The sequence below is a fragment of the Schistocerca serialis genome, chromosome 10, assembly GCF_023864345.2.
Source record: "Schistocerca serialis cubense isolate TAMUIC-IGC-003099 chromosome 10, iqSchSeri2.2, whole genome shotgun sequence".
NCBI classification, from domain to species: Eukaryota; Metazoa; Arthropoda; class Insecta; order Orthoptera; family Acrididae; genus Schistocerca; species Schistocerca serialis.
Genome location: NC_064647.1, coordinates 52,982,978 through 53,005,345, shown reverse-complemented (window position 1 = coordinate 53,005,345; position 22,368 = coordinate 52,982,978). Strand labels below are relative to the sequence as shown.

Genomic DNA, 22,368 nt, shown 5'->3' with positions numbered 1-22,368 from the left:
ATATTTTATGAGGTGTTCCCCATTTCTGTTCGTGCGAATATGTGCTGAGTATGGGCCTGTTATTTCTCTGAATTTTCTCTCCTTACCAAGCTGCGCATTGAAATCACCCATTACAATTTTCACATGTCTTTCTGGTACGTTGTTAGTTACTTCCTCCATGTCTTCCCAGAAGTCTTCAATTTCTTGTGGCTTCTTTCTGTTATGGTCATTTGTAGGTGCATGTGCGTTGATAATTGTGTATGCTTTATTACCTGATTTGAAGGACAGTGTCGAGATACGTTCTGATATTGAATTGAAGTCTATGATGTTATCCATGACTGATTTGTGTACTGCAAACCCTGTACCAAACAATAATGGTGTTCCTCTTCTGACAGCAGGTTTACCTTTGTAAATCCTGTAATGTTCTGTGTCGAAATGGTTTTCATCTACGAAGCGCGTCTCTTGGATGGCAAGAATTTTGATGTGAAATTTATCTAGCATGTCTGTCAGTTGTTTTAGTTTTCCAAGTTTGAACAGAGTGTTTGCATTGAGAGTGCCAAGGTAGTGCTTGCGAAGAGGTTTTGAGAAGCTCCGACTCTTCTCCTCATGATGTTCCTGGTCCCCCAGAATCCGATGACCAGGAGAGTCCAGTCCGTTGACTGGGGCCTGGGGTAGCGGATTTCTTTCCATTTGTTCCATCATGATTACTTCAAGTTGAAGTTGGTTGTGGTGACCTTCAACAAGATCACGGTAATTACAGACTTGATTGTTGAGATCAAGCCATATTTCACTGCCGCACCAACTAGGTAAACAGACGGAGACCACTAGTCGCTGGATACCAGAACAGACACTAATGGATTTCTTGATGTTGTGTGTTTGGTCCGTGAGAGCTATTTTATTTCGCTCAAGTCCGCCGGCAAGCTGGTGAGGACCCCCCTATCCACCACCTGGGATGCGCCACGTCGGAGTATCACCTCTCCGCCTGCTACGACACCGTAGTAGGTTCGTGGGACCTCTATTATATATATATATATATATATATATAGACACACACACACACACACACACACACACACACACACACACACACACACACACACTCACACACACTCCTGGAAATTGAAATAAGAACACCGTGAATTCATTGTCCCAGGAAGGGGAAACTTTATTGACACATTCCTGGGGTCAGATACATCACATGATCACACTGACAGAACCACAGGCACATAGACACAGGCAACAGAGCATGCACAATGTTGGCACTAGTACAGTGTATATCCACCTTTCGCAGCAATGCAGGCTGCTATTCTCCCATGGAGACGATCGTAGAGATGCTGGATGTAATCCTGTGGAACGGCTTGCCATGCCATTTCCACCTGGCGCCTCAGTTGGACCAGCGTTCGTGCTGGACGTGCAGACCGCGTGAGACGACGCTTCATCCAGTCCCAAACATGCTCAATGGGGGACAGATCCGGAGATCTTGCTGGCCAGGGTAGTTGACTTACACCTTCTAGAGCACGTTGGGTGGCACGGGATACATGCGGACGTACATTGTCCTGTTGGAACAGCAAGTTCCCTTGCTGGTCTAGGAATGGTAGAACGATGGGTTCGATGACGGTTTGGATGTACCGTGCACTATTCAGTGTCCCCTCGACGATCACCAGTGGTGTACGGCCAGTGTAGGAGATCGCTCCCCACACCATGATGCCGGGTGTTGGCCCTGTGTGCCTCGGTCGTATGCAGTCCTGATTGTGGCGCTCACCTGCACGGCGACAAACACGCATACGACCATCATTGGCACCAAGGCAGAAGCGACTCTCATCGCTGAAGACGACACGTCTCCATTCGTCCCTCCATTCACGCCTGTCGCGACATTACTGGAGGTGGGCTGCACGATGTTGGGGCGTGAGCGGAAGACGGCCTAACGGTGTGCGGGACCGTAGCCCAGCTTCATGGAGACGGTTGCGAATGGTCCTCGCCGATACCCCAGGAGCAACAGTGTCCCTAATTTGCTGGGAAGTGGCGGTGCGGTCCCCTACGGCACTGCGTAGGATCCTACGGTCTTGGCGTGCATCCGTGCGTCACTGCGGTCCGGTCCCAGGTCGACGGGCACGTGCACCTTCCGCCGACCACTGGCGACAACATCGATGTACTGTGGAGACCTCACGCCCCACGTGTTGAGCAATTCGGCGGTACGTCCACCCGGCCTCCCGCATGCCCACTATACGCCCTCGCTCAAAGTCCGTCAACTGCACATACGGTTCACGTCCACACTGTCGCGGCATGCTACCAGTGTTAAAGACTGCGATGGAGCTCCGTATGCCACGGCAAACTGGCTGACACTGACGGCGGCGGTGCACAAATGCTGCGCAGCTAGCGCCATTCGACGGCCAACACCGCGGTTCCTGGTGTGTCCGCTGTGCCGTGCGTGTGATCATTGCTTTTACAGCCCTCTCGCAGTGTCCGGAGCAAGTATGGTGGGTCTGACACACCGGTGTCAATGTGAAACATTCCACGTGGGAAAAATATATCTTATCTATCTAGGTGGAAAAAATAAACTTGAAGCAACCGTGGGTTGCGAAAGCTTGAATTTTGTGTGTGTGTTTGTGTCTATCAACATACCAATGCTTTCGTTTGGTAAGTTACATCACATATATATATAAAACATTGTCAATACATGTTACTCACTGGATATTGCTTCCAGTAGATTCAAAGAAATTCAGTCTTGAAACATAGCTACAGGGTGGGGCAAATAAAACTGGTCCTGGGTACAAAAAACCAGAAGAGGAAAGGAAATACAGTACTAACCTGATTATAGCAGTTGTTGAAAGTAACCACTTTTGGGACTGATCAGCACGTTATTGAAGGTGCATCTAAGCTGGACTGCTGAAATTGCTGCAGTCTCATCTGAAATGTTTTGCTGGAATGCTTGAAGGCTAAGAGGGTTGTTGCAATACGCCTTAGACTTGAGGGCTCCCCACACAAAGTAATCACACAGAGACAGAACAGATGACTTGAGTTGTCTGTTACGGCTGTGACCAGACTGATCTCTGCTAACATCTCTGACACGCATGAAGATTCTGTAAGTGTGCTCCAATGTTCGGCCGGCTGTATGGGTAGTTGCTCCAATTTGTTGGAAGTAGCTGTAGGTCTTTTCCTTCTCCGTTAATGCTGCCACAAATTCCAATTGTATCCACTCAGATGGGATACTTTTATTTGCCACACCATGTACTATCACATGTGATATCAATACTAAAACCAGCAGCTATTAGATTTTTTTCTTTCTTTCTCTATAAAGGTCTTCTAGCATAATTTGAAACTTAGATAACAATAGTTCTGTTGTTGACCTCAAGGGGATTCTATATATTCACAGTACTATAAGATTTACTGAAGACAATTTCTGGGTTCATAATTTATATCACTATGCAGAAGTATACATGAGCCTCCATGTGACTTGTTTCTTCTGCAGAACTATTTGCTGACCTGTAATTCCCTGTTTTGGTTAAAATTTTAATTGCATCTTCAGCAAACCAGTGCTCTTTTTAATAACAAAAACTATAGTATTTGCAAATTTCCAATTCGTCTATTATTGAGCTTTTGTTATTTGAAGCATATATTTACACCATTTGTATTCTAGGGCATAACATACCTACCTTGACTGTTTCTCAAAGGCTTTAGCACATTTCTTTCAAGATAATGGCTTAGCTTGGTCTCTTGTATTTCTTCATAAGATTTTTGCAATCACTATTTATAAGTTCCCTAATTTTTAGAAGATGGTAAGTATCTGTGAACATCTTACTAAATATTTTTATCTTAACTTACTCAGATGTAGAGCATCCTTGGCAAGACACTTTGCACTTAGAGATTTGTTGGGATCAATGAAAATGACTACTATTTTACTGCATTGTTCTTTTATTGCCATTTATTCTCTACACATAACTGTCACTCACAAATCTCCTGGACACAGCACCACTGATTATTATTCTGGAAGTTGAGTAGAGGCTTTTGGCCATTCAAATAAGGTTCCTTGTGTGGTTTTCGATTTATTCTTCACTGCTGCTTTGAAGGGAATTCATTCCCACATGGATAAAAACACCTTTTGGATTCCTTTTACACTTATCTGCTGCACTTTCTATTGAGTTTAAGATGTAATGTACAATTACACTTTTTGTTACATTAAAAATCATAATGTTGTTGTATAATATTAATGTGAATTCAAAAAAGCACCCAAGACTGGTGTGGTTTTGCAATTTGATTACATTTGTTTTGGCACTGTTTGTTAAATAAAATTAAGTAGTTCTTTCTAATACTGCAGCAGTAGTAACACAAGTCATAAAAACAAGCTATTTCGTCATTAATTACCATTGTTGTGCACCTAGTTTCTACAGTAACATAGTGTTCCCACACCCTCCAGCCAACAGTTTCTTCTCTCCCACTCTCTTTGTGTGCTGCCCTTTGCCGCTGCACCTGTCTGTCTTTCGCCTTTTTGCTTTATTTTTCCCCACAGCCTCCAGACGATGTGCCTATTGGCAGTATAGTCCCTACACACTCCGTAAGACAGTGCTCCCCTCTCTCCCCACCCATACACTTCTACCCCTTCCCCTTCCCTGCCCCCTCCAGATAGCCACTTTCATCCCATGTGACAGTTGCATTCTGGTCCGAGCCGCCCGAGTGGGAGGTCATGTGTATATGAGGTGTGCTTGCATGAATGAATGGTGTGTGTTTCTCTTTCTTTTTCTGATGAAGACTGTGGCTCAAAGCTAATTGTAAGTGGTAATTAGCAATCTGTCTTTTCCTTATATTGCTGTCATTCCAACCTGGAGTTTACATTGTTCAAAAACAAAACAAGAAGTACAATAAAAAAGGTAAGTCCGTCCCTCACAACAGGGGAGGTAACTACAGCACATGGTAGTCCATCATTGCTTGTCTCTAGCTTCATCTTCCAGCACTGTTGGCTCCATTTGTTTAAGGACTGGTAATACTCAACCCTTCCATCACATCTTTGGATAACCCCTTGGTTATTTTCCATAAAGCTGAGAATGGAGGACTTGATTAGGGAAGGATTCATCAGCCTGAAAAACGTGGCCAAACCACCACAACCTTTTCTGCCCTAATATTTGGCCAATGTGTGGTTCTGCAAACCGCATATTTCTTTGTTCCAGTTTACATTCCATGTTATTGTAGATGGGTCCCTAGATCTTTCAAAGTATCTTTCTCTCGAAGGTATAGACTGCTTCTTCAGTTGTTGCTGTCACCCAGGTTTCACAACCACGTACAAGTATCAGCCATACTAATGTCATATGCAGCTGAATCTCATTCTTCTTATATTAGATGTGACTTGAATAAACTGTTCAGATGAAAGAACATATAATTAGTGTTCATTATTTATTGATGCACTTCTTTCATCACTTCTCTTTTACTAGTCAGTATGGACCCAAGGTAATTCATTGAGAGACATGCCCACCAACAACAATGTAAGGAAGGAGAGCCAGACAACATCATATGATGAGACATTTTATCATCACAAACCACGAGCCCAATTTTCTTCAACGCTGTGGAGAAATTGGCGAGTATCAGTGATACTTCCTCTAGGGTGTTGCCAAGGACCGCAACATCGCTAGCAAATGCCAGGATGGTGTCTGCTCCCACCTTTTCAATTTATTTGATGTGTCAGGTGTGGCAGTTTACTTTTTCCAAGGCCAAGTGAATGCTTTTGGTGCCAATTGTTCTCCTCGTCTCAATCTATTGTGAATATTGAATGATGGCGATAGCTGGTTGCCTAACTGTACTTGATAAGTTGATTGAGTGTACCAAACTGCAATTGTATTGCCTTAAGTAAAAGTTACAACATGTGGAAGTTGGAAGTTTTCATTCTACTACCGAGCCATGTCCTAATTTTCTTCTCCTGATGCAACAAGGACTTGCGCTTTTAAATGGAGAGTTTTGGAGATGAAGTCATTGCGAAGAGAGAAAGGCTGCCGCAGCCATGCTGGTGTCTTTGTACATCATTGGGGAGAAAAGGTAAATTGCTAAGTCGCACACTAAACTAAAAGACATTAATATGAATTCTATGTTTTAGAACTCCCACAACGTTCTTAAAATGTATTATCTGGCGACCTGCAGTAGGATGTTGCCATTGGAAGACAGTTAGCACATTTGTAATAATTTAAGATAATTATATAACTTTGTAAATTTTTTACTATACTGTTGTCTTTCTCTCTTTCATGAATGGTATAATATGTAACTGCAATGAGGAAGGAAATTACAAATCACATAGTACGCAAAAGATTAAACATAATCAATTGGAGAATTAATTCTGGAAAGAAATCACAAATCACATAGTGTGCAAAAGATTAAACATAATCAATTGGAGAATTAATTCTGGAAGGAGTGAGAAAGCCAACAGTAAGGTAGGAAAATTCATGATCCATTGCATAGCATCTCTGCCAATAGTGATCATAGTACCTATCCTAATCCAATTTCCAAATTGGAACATTCTCATAAAATACGTTGGACAGAAAAGTAAATTTAGGGAGAGAAATGTGTGCACGAAATTGAGTTATGCCACAATGTATTTTGATACGCGTCAGCGAGGCACCACTGAATGTGTTTCGTAGTGGTATCATCACTATTACAATGTCACTATTCTTGAAAAAGTAAGCAAACAAACCCAGTTGTGTTCATAAGAGCATTCTGGAACATTTTTCGAAGGAACTGGACCGAAGCACAGAAGATATGCTCTGTGGTAGTTTATACACAGGGCCATGTCTTGCTGTGGGCCACTGACATGACTAAAAAATGTCACATCTACGAACAGTTTGAAAGGCCATTCTTGGACAAGTTCTGGTCCATTGGAGTACAAGAGAGATTGAGGCTTGAAGTGTTTAACCTGGTGCTATTCAGCTATAAACACAGAGGGTTCAGAAGATACTTTGAGAAGTATCTAAATAAAATCTATTACTGGACAAAAGTCAATATCACACGTTAGGGTATATACACGGACAAGCAAAAAAAATTCCCAGATTTGCTGGTTAAAAAAATACTTTTTCTGTGTTAAGTGACTATATACTTCCCCTCAAAACCATGTAATGTACCACTCCTTTGAATGGTTAACATTTTATACACCAGCGTAGAACTGCCAAGCACTTTAAAAAATGAAACTCGGAAGAGAAATGCATTTTGTAAAGATATTTGATATAGAGCAACATGTATACTACATATTTTCATATTACGACACACTGCATATTTTCATAATATGAAAGTATGTATTGAAATTCCACCAAACACAGCACCTTAGTTCCCGAAGCATCAAAATCGAGATTGCGATTCGCTTCTCTCAGCCAATCGTAGGTCGTGTCACATGATCTCCCCAGCCAATGATAGCAGATATTGTGATGTAGTCAGCCAATAGCAACATCACTGTTCAGTAGCACGAACACACAAGTAGGAAAAGTTAATGGTTTAAATTAATGTACTTAGTACAGCCGCAAGAAAAGCTAAGCTTTGACATATAATGTTGGTCCTTTTTTTTGTATGTGTTCCACTTTAAGATACGTCAGACAAATATGCCAGTAAGATTTTAAATACTGACATAAATGTCTGGTCCGCTGGGCTAGAAATTCATCTAAGTGGCTGCCCTCAAAGTGTTAAGCCTTAAATGGGAATCAAACGCTCTGTGATTTAAGAAATTCAAAGCACGTTCACACACATAATTCACCTTCTTTGAAATGAAATTTACACTGAAAGTAAAGCTTTTAAAACCATCATTGGCAATATTTTCCTGCAACCTGTTAGAATTTGGTTCTGGAGTTGTCACAGAGAACCAGAAAACAGCATTACTGCGCTTGCACAGCTACAATGACGTAGGAAGCCTATATGTTCGTACCTATATAACATTAAGAGATGTTACATTACGTCATAAGTGAAACAGGACATCCGACGATACACCGAGAGCATCGGAATTCTGTAAACCATACTAAAATGCATAATTCGGCTTAAGGCGCACATTTGTTACGTCCAGATTCACAAAGAAATAGGCCCCATCCTGATATTAAGCTTTTCAGTATGGTTTTTGGATGCAAATTTGCTTGGAGTACCAGTACTATGTTATCTCATGTTTGGTTCTTTATTATGGCATAATGCCATGTGTGCCAGAAGATAAAAACATGCACCTGAAATTCAGCAAGCATTTGATACTAGCCAATAATATTTCAAATAAATTGACTGCCTCTAGAGAAAAGATTAATAAAAGCCATATTTCTTTAGCAAATTGACAGAAATAACTTCATTATTGCGAAAGGCAATTAATGCCTGACTGTCAAAACCCTGGAAGTGAAACAAAATCAGAAAACTGAAACTAACAACATATTTTAGCCTTCCATAATTATGTGAATGTATTTTAATTCACTTTATAGCTCCTGGCACAGAAATCCATTTTGTTTTCATTTGACGTAAGAGCTATAAACGAAGAGGAAGCAGCAAAATCACTAAACTTTATCACAGGTCATGTGGACACTATGTCCCCATTGCCACTGCTGATACAGCAAGAGCCGCACAAGTAGCCAAAAGCAAGGCACTGGCCATATGTGACTAAACTGCGCATGCGCATGAACCTGCTGGCAACTGCTCAAACAAACCAAATGTAAACCTTTCTGATGACACGATCATCAGAAACAGTTTGTTGCTATGAAGTATTTGATAGTCTTTGTGCTAAAGCCTTTGACACATTTTGCTGTTGGCAGATGCTTGTGTGTGCAATGTGTTTTGTTGTTGTAAATGATGCATTTCCTTTACAACTTGAGTTTTATTTTGATTTTAAGTGACTAATGACTGAATGTGGCAGATGATGCATTTTGTAGTCCTGAATTTAAACTGATGTCCTACACTAACCACAACATCGTGATGTGCAGTGTATCTGAGAAAACAGTGGTCAGCTATCTGTGGCAGAGATAAAATTAGGATCGCTTTGTTCACAACGATTAAACCTAACCTCTACAAGCAAACTCAAGACAGAAAAGAAATTCAGTTTCAGTGCTAAAAGAAAACTGCAGTTCCTTGCTATCACTGATTACCTGAAACTATCCTCAGACTGGCTATGTGCTGCCACATTACCAACCTATGAGCAGTCCTTGTTGGCACTTGTCTGCAACCAACCTATGAGCAGTCCTTGTTGGCACTTGGCTGCAGATTATAGGCAACATAGGCAGCTTTCAAATGAAGAAAAGAATGACATGAAGAAAACAAGAACAAATAAAAAAGTCAACATGATGATGAAAATGAGACACAAAGAATTAGAAATAAAAAAAAATTTATCAATGGAAAATCCAGGTTGGAATGCAAAAATATTACAAAAAGGAAAGTTGCTACCCACCATATAGCGGAGATGCTGAGTTGCAGATAGACACAATAAAAAGACTGTCACAATATAAGCTTTCAGTCAACAAGGCCTTTATCAAAAATAGGTCTCACACACACACACACACACACACACACACACACACACACAGACTGCAGCCTCTGGCAGCTGAAGCAACACTGCGAGCAACAGCAGCACTGCATGATGGGAGCAGCAACTGGGTTGCTGGGGTGGGGACGGGGAGGGATAGCAGGGTAGGGGTGGGGGATAGTGAAGTGTTCCTGGTGACCAAGCAAGAACAAGGTGGAGAGAGGGTAGGGCAGCTAGGTGCAGTCACGAGGTTGACGGAGGGCCGAGAAGAGGTGGTGGGGGGGGGGGGGGGGGGGGCAGGGGGGGGGGGGTAGCAGAAAAGGAGAGAAGTAAACGGACTGGGTGCATTGCAGGAAAGAGGGCTGTGTAGTGCTGAAATGTAAACAGGGAAGGGGTTGTATGGGTGAGAAAAATGACTAACGAAGGTTGAGGCCAGCAGGGTTATGGGAACGTAGGATATATTGCAGGGAGAGTTCCCACCTGCACATTTCAGAAAAGCTGATGTTTGTGGAAAGGCTCCATATGGCACAGGCTGTGAAGCAGTCATTGAAATAAAAGATGTGTTGGACAGCCCAACAGAACAATTGCACAGGTGGGAACTCTCCCTGTAATGTACTCCATGTTTCCATAACTCTCCTGGCCTCAACCTTCCTTGTCATTTTTCTCACCCGTCCAGCCCCTCTTCCGTGTTCCCATTCCAGCACTACACAGCTCTCATTCCACCAACGCACCTAGTCTTTTTACTTCTCTCCTTTTCCGCTACCCTCTCCCTCGCCCCGCATCTAACCGCCCGACTGCACCTAGCTGCCCTACCCTCTTTCCACCTCGTCCTTGCACACTCCCCAGCAGCACTTATCCCTTTCCCTCACCCCTACCCAGTTGCCACTCCCATCATGCATTGCTGCTGTTGCTCACAGTGTGGCTTTTGCTGCCGGAGGTTGCAGTTGTGTGTGTGTGTGTGTGTGTGTGTGTGTGTGTGCGCGCGCGCGTATGTGTGACGTCTGTTTTCGACAAAGGCCTTGTTGGTCAAAAGCTTATATTGTGACAGTCTTTTTGTTCACTCTATCTGCGACTCAGTGTCTTCGCTACATGGTGAGTAGCAACTTTTCTTTCCAAATTTGAATTTAAACCCTATTGATTAGATCTAGCATAATAAAATGTTTTGAAACAGTTGATGATTCAAACATATGACCTACACGGTAGGTTAATATGCTTGCTATTACACTATGCCACAACACTGCATTAAGTAAGCATAATTATAACTGGGGTGATCCAGTCACAATGATGAACTGCAACTTTCAAAAATCCGACTTCACACAATGTCGTGTGAAGGTTATCCTGTGTAAGCCTATCTCTATGATTATGATAACTTTCTATGTGACACTGAATCACATCTTGTGTGGATGCATCCAGTAGTGTTTGGTTAGCGCTGCGTATGAAATGTGTGTATTTTATTAGCATTGTTGTGTGTGTGTGTGTGTGTGTGTGTGTGTGTGTGTGTGTGTGTGTGTGTGTGTGTGTGTGCGTGCGTGCGTGCGTGCGTGTTGTTTTTGGTGTGGTTATCATGCATATGAAATACGAAATAAAAGTGCCAGATCCATGATTCAGGATCCAAACACATCAAGAAAAAAAGCTGGACAAAGGAACTGAAACTGAACTGACCAATTTTTGGGGCAGTTTGGCAAAGGCGAACAGTTTGCGTGTGATGATGAGCATTTTGATTGGAGGAAACCAGTTCCAAAGAGTGAAGTGCCAACTATCAAGTAATTTTTGTTGGACTGTAGTTTCCAAAGATGAATATGTTTGCCTCTCCCTAACCGATGGGTTCAGACTATTACGAACCACTTATACCTCAACACTGAGCACTATTTTGTTTGGTGAATTCTGAATCTGTATTTGCAGTTTACTTACATAGTTTTTAAGAGGACAAGTTGCAAAAATGCAAGTTATGATGGTCACTGCATAATGAAAAGCTGATACAGTGCATAAAAAAGTGAATGGTACTGAATACCTAGAACAGGACAATACATAATGTCTCTTTATTTAAGTATTTTTGTAAACTGAATAAATATAGACCACATACATGCACTATTATCTGCACATCTTTAGATGTAAACATGGGACTTGTGTAGACTTTTATGCCCTCTACAGTATCTTACATCCTCCTCCGAAACCCAAATGCGAGAACTCTGGATGAACTCTTGAGAGTTCACTGCAGTTCCTCTCAAGATAATGACCCCAAGATGAGAATCTGGAGACATCAGCCTGAAATGGAGTGGGAAAAAGATAATTTAAGTAAAATTCAGTTTAAGAGAAAATATGAAAGTTGTTTACAGAAGTCTTTACACGCCAAGAAAACACACTGAAACGATATGAGAGAGCCTGTGCTGTATCACATAACACTTTCAGACACAAACAGGACCCCTGAGCTTCTCGTACAAAAGTTTCCCATTTTTTAAAATAGTATTTCCTGTCTATAGTTTGTTCATAACTGAAATATTGCTTGAGACTGATTACAAAATATACAAGTGTCACTATAAATAATCTTCCTGGTATTATATCTATGCAATCTGCCATAATCCAAATGAAACAGTTGCAGATCTTGAAAGACAAGGTAGCCACTACTTTGTTTTAATCTTAATTTCAGATTCTCTGAGCAAGACACTGAGAGAAATTTCAGTCAGTGCAGCGGAAATAAGATTTACTGAGACTGACCATAACTCTTCTGCACAAAAGTTTTCCATACTGTATTCCAGTGCTAATTAGAACATTTCTCAAAGGATTCCAAGTGGAACACTGTACTAGCTATATTCACATTTTGTAAATTCCACTATCACGGTATGTGAGCACAGCATTCAAGCTGTCGACTCACAGCATCGGCAACTGCAACTTACATTTACTTCTTCTTTATTTGGTAGGTGTTTTGTCACGAGGGGAAGAGGTTTTTGGCAGGCTGCTACTGGGTGGCATACATTCTGTCAGGTTCAGTACTTATTTATTAATTCGTTCCGATTTTTGATACCTGGCAGTACAGGCCTGCATCCAAGGAAAGGATGACACTTTGAACAACTTCTTTAACTACAAGTACACTTGTGTAAATGTCACTGTGTTCATTCAAAACACCTGCACTTCTACCAAAGTATCTCTAATAACTTTTCTTCATCTTGTACAGTATTGTTACCTTTTCCTAACTGGGGTGACATTTACACAGAATCAAGTCAGTGGTGACCGGTAACCACAAAGTAGCAACTATCTCACAAACAATTCATCTAGTGACCTATGTTTAGTGATACGTTTTTGTTTCTTGCATCATATACTTTCAAATGTATGCATTTATGCCATTAATTATGATACACCTTGTATAACTCACAAAATGATCCCAAGGAAAAATCAGAGAAATTAAAGCTGACACGGGGGTTCACCGGCAGTCACCCTACACGTGCACCACTCGTGAATGGAACGGGGAAGGGGGAACAGATTGTGATGTAGCAGAAGTACATTCACCACACACCATAAAGTGAGCAGCAGAGTACATATCTTTACCTCAGAGCTGTGCCATCTAATCTGCAGCAAAGGAGGGTAAATGAGAAGTCTTTCACAACTGTGGACAGACATGATGGTAGAAGTTAATAGGAAAGGGAGCTCCACATCTCGTACTGAGATCACAAAACTAACAAAAATAAGGAGAGGGAAATATCTATGAAAAGCAACACGATACCTTGTTATTTCTTGAATATGTAACAAATATCTCAGCTGTTGCCACTGAAATATTTGGTCCTTTTAAAAAGTCTCACAAACCCAAAAAAACTTTGTCTCCTACACTAAAAACTTGATACGTTTCACATGTGACACTTCTTTTCCTTATATCTATCCCCTCATACAGTCGTCCCCCCCCCCCCCCCCCTTTCTCTCTCACTTTCTCTCTCTAACACATGAAGGAAAAATCAACAAATGTGGCATGATATTTTAAGGATAAGAACTTGAACTAGAAGTCATATATCACAGACATTCTTGAATAGCTGATCTCTGAAACTTTCCCACTGCAGATAGTAGTGGAGTTTGGAAATAAAAAATGTTGAAAAATGTGATCTTTCCCATTCTCATGAACTATCATGTCGTCATATTGTGGAGTGTCTCTCCATTAATGGAGATGTTATTTGTTGCACAGAAATGTGCCGTAGGATGACAAGTGGTGCCCACTCTAGAAACTCTTTTAGGCAGCTCTTTAGACAGGTGGGTACAATGACAAAAGCCTTACAGTACATTTACACAAAGTTTTTGTCAACAACCAATCAAAGTTTGAAAACAGCAGTGATTCATAAATAAAATACTAGAAGTGGAATGATTTACACTAGCTATCACTCAGTTCTAGTGTGGCACAGGAAGAAGTGAAGTATTCAGCTGTAAAAATCTATCATCGCCTAACCAAGTGACGTCAAGTATCTAATGGATTATAAAACTTATTTGAAACACAAACTGAAATCATATGTACTTCACAACTATTTCTACTCCACAGAATAATTTATAAATGTGTGATAACATTGTGTGTGTGTGTGGGGGGGGTGGGGGTGGGGGGGGGGGGGGGGTTGGATGATTTAGGGGAGGGGACTAAACAGTGAGGTCATGGGTCCCATTGGATTAGGGAAGGATGGGGAAGAAACTCGGTCGTGCTCTTTTAAAGGAACCATCCAGGCATTTGGATGGCCAGTTGTGGGTTTGAACTGTCATCCTCCCGATGTCCGTGTGCACGTGTGGGGGCGCATGCATGTGTGGCCGTGCGCATGATTGAAAATAATTAAATTTAAATCACAGAAAGAGAAAGGAAAATAAATAAATAAAAATGTAACAAAATAAAGGTAGCTTAAAACAATAATGTAATTGGTCCACCTCATAGTGAAAGATAAGTTTAAGAGAAGAGTTTTTAATGTACAAACCATATCATGACGTCGTTTTACAGTTTATCATTCAGAGTCAGATGATGACGATGATGGTGATGATGATGAACTGCTGTCATGAGAACGTTTTGTTCCTCGTGTGAAGTCGTGAGGCTTCCACCATTGAACTAACTGCATTACCTTCTGGCGCTGAGCATCGAAATTTTCCATCTTTGGCTTTCGCCACAGCATGTGGTCTATGTCCAGCATGCCACCCACTATTTCCTGTAAGTAAACACCATCACAATAACTGTGTGTTATACAATTTCCTTCAAAACTGTTCCAATGAACTAATCTCTACAGGTTGCCTCATAAAGAATAATCTTAATGATGAATAGTTGTTTGTTTGAGTTATCACACGGACTCTCTCTCTCTCTCTCTCTCTCTCTCTCTCTCTCTCTCTCTCTCTTCTTAATTCTTCCAGACTGTCTCTGCATAAAGTAACCACCAAAAGGAAAGCGGCCTACAAATGAAGAACATACTAAATTAGTCCATCAGATGACTGACAGGAAAAGAATAAATCAACTTCAGTAAAATCTGTTTCCCAAAAATCTACGCAGGTATTCCAATAAGACACAATATTCAAAATCTGGGCATTGCGCAGATTAATGGCTTAATGAGTATTCAACAAATTTTTGGGATTGCAGCTGCATGATGTTGACTTCATGCCCCATGATTTCAGCTGATAACCAAATGAATTTTATGACTGAAGACTGCTGGGGTGCGTCGCTACACTTATACCAGAAATTGGCAAAGTAGCGTACACACATAAATTTGGCTGTATGTCCGTCTTTTATCAAACTTGCCACTCTATTGTCAAATTGTTAGGCATCTGACGTGACAATGCAGATATAACAGTGATATTGTATGAACACTATCTGTTGAATTTCTTACCCATAGAATAAAGACTCTGTAGTCAAATTGGTGAAATCAGTTGTCACTGGATGTGACATTAGGCACATAATTTTGTCTTTGTGAATAAACTGAAGAAATTATCCAGTCCCCTCACCCTAATTAACTGAATGCTGTTACTGATTAATAAGGAGTCTACCAAATGTTTTCCACAGGTTCCATAAAAATCAAATCTCAATATAATCTCCTGGCCAAGATTTTTGTGCCACAAAAACCCACAGAATGTCACGTGCACATATTGTACTCAGCTACAGCTGTGAAAGGTGAGTGTGAAGATCGCATTCCGTACACCTTTTGTATATTGTGTGTGTGGTCTAGCCACAGTGACACAGTATTTGGTAGACTCCATATTTACCTGATCAACTACCACAGAAATGAGGCATGTGCACCAAAGCTGATACAACTCTACACTGCAGCACCTCAGAGAGAGTTCAGCAGCTGTTACTTAAAATATCCTGCTGGAAACAAATTATTTTCAGTTTAGCAAACAGGAGGTTATCAATTGCATTATGAATAAGCAGTAGTCAGTAGATCAAGATTTGTAATGGCATTCTCAGATCTACCTGATGATGCTACCAACAGCAATGAAGCTTTCAAAATGCGTTGCTGCAGATTAGGTATAGGCATTGAATAACTACGAAAGTACTGAATCGAATAGTGGGAAAAAGAAATTTTTGGCACAACTTGCTAACAAAAATAGATTGGTCAATAGGACACATTGTGATGCATCAGGAAATTATGAATTTTGTAATGAAGGGAAGTGTGGGGGGTAAAAACTGTGAAGGATGACCAAAGGTTGATTACAGTAAGTACGATCAAGGGATGTCGTTGCAGTAGTTATGCGGGTCTGCACAGGACTGAGCTGCATCAATATAGTCTTCAGGCTGAAGACCACAACAACTGTTTTCTCAAGTGAATTTACTTTTGGAGAAATGACTTTAGTGATACATTTAATGTGTCACTGGAACAGAGAATTTTTCCAGACACATTCAACTATGCTTTTATTGTTAATCTTTGTTATAAGAAAGAAAAAGAAACACACAGAACATTATCATCTGATTTCCTCACTGACATCTTTTTTACCAAATATTTGGGAACATAATATACTTAAGGAAAAGCCACACTTAAATAAAAGTACTTGTGATCTGCCCAAAGTGTTTGTACGAATCGTATTCCTCTTTTACGTGAATGTGACAGTTTTACATGCAACCAGTTTGAGCTGTGCTAATAGCACAGTCTATTCTTTGTAAACACAGCACACACCATTATGGAGCCACCACCAGCTTGCGCAGTGCAGTGCCTCGTTGACAACTTGGCGTCAGCACCACACTCGAACCCTGCCATCAGTTCTTACCGACTGAAATTGGGGTTCGTCCGAGAGAAAGAGATTGCTTACACTTGTGCTGAATAATTCAAACAATGCTGCGAGCAGAGAAAATTTTAGCGGTGAGGTGTAACATACAGCTTCAGTGAACTGATGTGTTGCACAATGATGTACACTGGGATGTAAAAAGTCACGTGAGACCTCCTAATATTGTGTTATACCTCCTTTTCCCAGTGTAGTGCAGCAATTCAACATGTCGTGGACTCGACGAGTCACTGCAAGTCCCCTGGAGAAATACCGAGCCGTGCCGCCTCTACAGCTGTCCATAACTGCGAGAGTGTTGCCGGCGCAGGATTTTGAGCACAAACTGACCTCTCGCTTACGTCCCACGATTGTTCGATGAGTTGCCAAATCATTTGCTCGAATTGTCCAGAACGTTCTTCAAACCAATCACAAATAATTGTGGTCCCTTGATGTGGCGTATTGTCATCCATAAACATTCCGTTGTTTGCCAACGTGAAGTCTACGAGTGGCTGCAAATGACATATGTCGTCAGTGACGGGTTCAGTTGGACCAGAGGATCCAGTCCATTCCTTGTAAACACAGCACACACCATTATGGACCCACCATCAGCTTGCACAGTGCCTTATTGGCAACTCGGGTCCTCGGTTTCGTGGGGTCAGCACCACACTCGAACCCTACCATCAATTCTTACCAACTGAAACTGGGTTTTACCTGAGCAAGCCATGGCTTTCCAGTCATCTAGGGTCCAACCGATACGGTTACAAGCTCAGGAGAGGTTCTGCCGGCGATGCTGTTAGCAAAGGCACTCACGTCGGTCATTTGCTGCCGTAGCCCGATAAACACCGACTGCCGTAGCCCAATAAATGCCAAAAGTTGTGAGAGTGTCCTAACGGATACATTCGTTGTGGTGTCACCGCCAGACACCACACTTGCTAGGTGGTAGCCTTTAAATCGGCCGCGGTCCGTTAGTATACGTCGGACCCGTGTGTCGCCACTGTCAGTGATTGCAGACCGAGCGCCACCACACGGCAGGTCTAGAGAGACTTACTAGCACTCGCCCCAGTTGTACAGTCGACTTTGCTAGCGATGCAACCCTGACAAATACGCTCTCATTTGCCGAGACGATAGTTAGCATAGCCTTCAGCTACATCATTTGCTATGACCCAGCAAGGCGCCATAGCATTTGATATTTATCTTAAAGCATGTACAGTCAAGAGAGATGTTCTACAATTGTGGATTAAAGTTAAGTATTACAGCAACTGCATCCGTTTGTCTAAGTTCTCACTTCCTTGTAATGTTCCAGACCTCACGCCAGCCTGCGTGAGCTTAACACGTGCCTTTCGGCTACCTCCGAGTGGCTTGGCTGTCTTGCCAAGTCACTACATTCGTCATACATCCTGCATTGATTTCTGCACTTATTTCCTGCAGTGCTGCTTGTATGTTAGCACTGACAACTCTACACAAACTTGGCACACCCTTTGACACTGTGGATCTCAGAATATTAAATTCGCTAATCATTTCTCAAACGGAATGTCCTTCGCGTCCAACTCCAACTACCAATCCGTGATCAGTATCTGTTAATTCCCACTGTGTGGCCATGATCACGCCAGAAACCTTTTCGTGTGAATCACCTGAGTGCAAATGACAACTCTGCCAATGCACTGCTCTTTTACACCTCGTGTGTGCGACACACACTGCCACCTGCATGTGTGCACACCGCTACCACTTTCATCACCACAGTGTAGTACTGACAAATGATGATCACCAAACATACAGTTAATTTTTATTAGTAGGTTTAGGGAGTTGGATAAACTTTTGTGCAGAGAATTTGTGTTGTTTGTCCATGTTAATGAGTGTGATCCGAGAAGGGGTGGCAGTGTGGTCACGCTTTGTGTGACCTGCCAGTTTGGAGATTACTCTGTGCAGCTGTGCCCCTGCCTTGGAAACAAGCTGTTTTTCGTCAAATAGCGCACACCGTGACAATGGACAATGTCGTGAAAGAGAGCAGATAGTTAGTTTGCTTTGAAGTATGATAGAGCATTTACACTGAGCCGTCTACAAATTTAGAGCATTTAATGTAAGTGGCAAATCGAAATTGCAGACACCTGTATATGGGGTGTCCTAAAGTTGTACAAGTTGGAAGAATATATGATTGTCTTCAAAGAGTGAAATCTGTTATTCGGCAGCTTGTTGGACACGGACATGCAAGATTTCCATCTCCGACATAGGCCAAACTGTGCTGAGGACAAAGTCCGTGAAAGGAAGAAAGAAGATATCATGAGAGGAGATACACTCCAAATAAGCAAGTCAGTAATATGCAATCCATACACATCAGTATAAGAACTATTACACTAATTACATCTCTGAACGTTTATCAAATACCGCAGGGAACAGCCCATCCGCTGAGCATAAATCACAAAGGGATTCCCACAGGTTTCAATTTTTGTTTCTACTCTTTACCCTCATGTACATGGATGACCTTCCACATAACATACATTAAGCAGAGCCAGTACATTTTAGGAGAAGACAAAAAATTAATATTTAATCCTGCTAGAGAGACATCAACAGAAAAGTTACTAACAATTTTTCTGAAAGAATTATTAAGTGGTTCTCTGAAAATGGTTTCTCCCCACAGTATTCTCAGTTCTGGACGAAACAAAAAACTGAATAACACAAACAACAACATAGCATACGAACAGGCACAAAAAAAAAAATAGGGAAGGCTACTGCGAATATTTTGGTACACATATTGACGAAACTCTTAACTATAAGAAATATTTACTGAGGTGCTTAAACAGTTATGTTCAGCATAATATAATGACTAGTTTTGAAAACAAATAAATTAATATGTTAGATATTTTGCATATATCCTCTCATTAATACATTACTGCATAATATTCTGGGGTACCTCATCACTTATAAACAAAGTACTGATAAAACAAAAGTGAGCAGAGAGAAGAATACGTAGTGTTTGCCTACAAACTTCTTGTATTTACTCTTACTGGAATTGGGTATTCTAATTACTCCTTCAGAATATGTATACTCACTAATGAAAGTTTGTCAAAAACACTGCACCACAATGTGACAAGAACAGCGATGCCCACAACTACAATCCTAGAAGAAAACAATGGCCTTCATTATGCATTACTAGAGTTGTCAATGGCTCAGGAAGGAGTTCAATATGCTGCCATGAAAATCTTCGATAATAAAATCTCCGACAGGTATCAGATTTTAAACCTAGCCCACAATCTTCTCCTCTCAACAGCTCCTTCCATTCTCTCCACAGTTTTTACTCCCCCCCCCCCCCCCCCTCCTCCCCAATTACCACACTGACAATTCCTTTATGTCTCAGGATATGTTCTATCATCTGATCTCTTCTTGTAGTCACGTTGCACCATTTTTTATTTATTTATTTATTTTTTTTTTTCCTGCCCAGTTTGATTCAGTACCCCTTCACCAGTTATTCGATCTATCCACCTAATCTTCAGCATTCATTTTAGCACCACATTTCAAAACCCCTATTCTATTCTTGCCTGAATTGCTTACTGTCCATATTTCATTTTAGCACAAGACTGCACTCCAGACAAATACCTTCAGAAAAAACTCATGAACATATTTTTATTTGATGTTAACAAATCTCTCCTTTTCAGAGACAGTTTTTTTTAATACAGTGCATATCCTCTACACTTCATCATTCATCAATAAATTTGCTTGAACTACTTTCGGACATGCAGCCAGGTTCACTGGTCATTGTGGAACAAGTTTTCAGTGGCCCAACGTACAGTCATCACCAGCTTACACACGCTGACAAAGGAGACTTTCAAGCTACATATTTTATGAGAAAACCTGCACATACACATCAACAAATATGTTGCCCATATCAAAACTTATCTAACACTTTTTAGTGTTTCAATCTCTAATTTAATTCCCTCAGTGTTGTAATTTAATCTGACAACAGTTCATTATCCTAATTTTACTTTTGTTGACATTTGGCTTATAACCTCTTTTCAAGACACAATTCATTCCATTCCACAAATCTTCGAAATCTGCTCCTACTTTTGATAGAATTACAATATAATTTGCAAAACTGAATGTTTTCATTTCTTCTTACCATACTTTAAGTCCCTTTCCAAATTCTTCCTTGATTTAATTTGCTGCTTTCTCAATGCACAGACTGAATAATACGGGAAATAGTTTAGTACCCTGTCTCTCTCTCTCTCTCTCTCTCTCTCTCTCTCTCTCTCTCTCTCTCTCTCTCTCTCTCTCTCTACTTAATGAATGCTTCCCTTTCTACTTCTGCAGCTACATCTGTACTCTGCAAACCACTGTAAGGTGCATGGTAGAGGGTACGTCCTATTGTACCAATCATTAGGGTTTCTTCCTGTTCCATTCACATTTGAAGTGAGGGAAGAATGATTGTTTGAATGCCTCTGTGTGTGCAGTATTTATTCTAATCTCATACTCATGATCCCCACGCGAGCAATGCATTGGGGACTGTAGTATATTCTACATCTACATCTACATGAATACTCTGCAAATCACACTTAAGTGCCTGGCAGAGATTTCATCAAAGCATCATCACAATAATTCTCTATTATTCCACTTTCGAACAGCACACGGAAAAAACAACCACCAATATCTTTCCATGCAAGCTCTTACTTTATTATGATGATCATTTCTACCTATGTAAGTCAGCATCAGCAAAATATTTTCACACTCAGAGGAGAAAGTTGGTGATTCAAATTTTACAAAAAAATTCTGCTGCAATGACAAACACAACTGTTTTGATGACATCCATCCCAAATACTGTGACACTCTTTCCCTTATTTCTTGATAATGTAAAACGTGCTCCCCTCCTTTGAACTTTTTCAATGTACTCTGTTGATCCTAGCAGGTAAGGGTTCCACACCATGCAGCAGTACTCCAAACTAGGACAGACAAGTGTGGTGTAGGTAGTCTCTTTAGTGGATCTATTGAATCTTCCAAGTGTTTGCCGATAAATCATAATCTTTGGTTCACCTTCCCCACAACATTTTCTGTGTGTTCTTTCCAATTTAAGTTGTTTGTAATTGTAATTCCTACGTATTTAGTTGACATTGTGACCTTTAGGTTTGACTCATTTACCATACAACCAAAGTTTAACGGATTCATTTTAGCACTCATATGGATGACCTCACACTTCTCATTATTTCAGGTCAGTTGCCAATTTTTGCACCATTAAGCTATCTTTTGCAAATTGTTTTGAAATTTTCTGGTGACTTTACTAGGCAGTAAACGATCTGCTAACAACCTAAGAAGCTGCTCAGATTGTCTCCTGAATCATTTGTATAAATAAGGAACAGCAGAGGGCCTATAACACTACCTTGGGGAACACCAGAAATCACTTGTTTTACTCAATTCCTTTCCATCAGTTACTATGAACTGTGAGCCCTCTGACAGGAAATCATGAATCCAGTCGCATAACTAAGATGATATTCCATTAGCACACAATCTGATTAGAAGCTGCTTGTGAGGTATGGTGTCAAAAGCTTTCTGGGAATCTAGAAATACAGAATCAATTTAAAAATCCTCTGTGGATAGCACTCAACACTTCGTGTGAATAAAGAGCTAGTTGTATATCTAAAAAGAAAGATGATGAAACTTACCAAACAAAAGCGCTGGCAGGTCGATAGACACACAAACAAACACAAACATACACACAAAATTCTAGCTTTCGCAACCAATGGTTGCCTCGTCAGGAAAGAGGGAAG

At 41.0% G+C, this 22,368-nt stretch overlaps 1 protein-coding gene across 3 annotated transcripts in view; it reads right to left on the bottom strand.

The window, feature by feature from the left end:
* LOC126425034 (CWF19-like protein 2) overlaps positions 1–22,368 on the bottom strand; it is a 188,145-nt gene that overhangs the window by 13,000 nt on the left and 152,777 nt on the right. For 2 of the 3 annotated variants that reach the window (XR_007576250.1, XR_007576249.1), the window contains exons 14-15: positions 14,359–14,583; positions 11,508–11,689 (exon numbers count right to left, since the gene is read on the bottom strand). Coding sequence is in view for 1 of the 3 variants with exons in the window: in XM_050087942.1 (XP_049943899.1) it covers positions 14,386–14,583 (198 nt within the window). In the remaining 2 variants the exon portion in view is untranslated. The remainder of the gene's footprint in view (positions 1–11,507; positions 11,690–14,358; positions 14,584–22,368) is intronic. The other variant, XM_050087942.1, reaches the window with a different exon arrangement.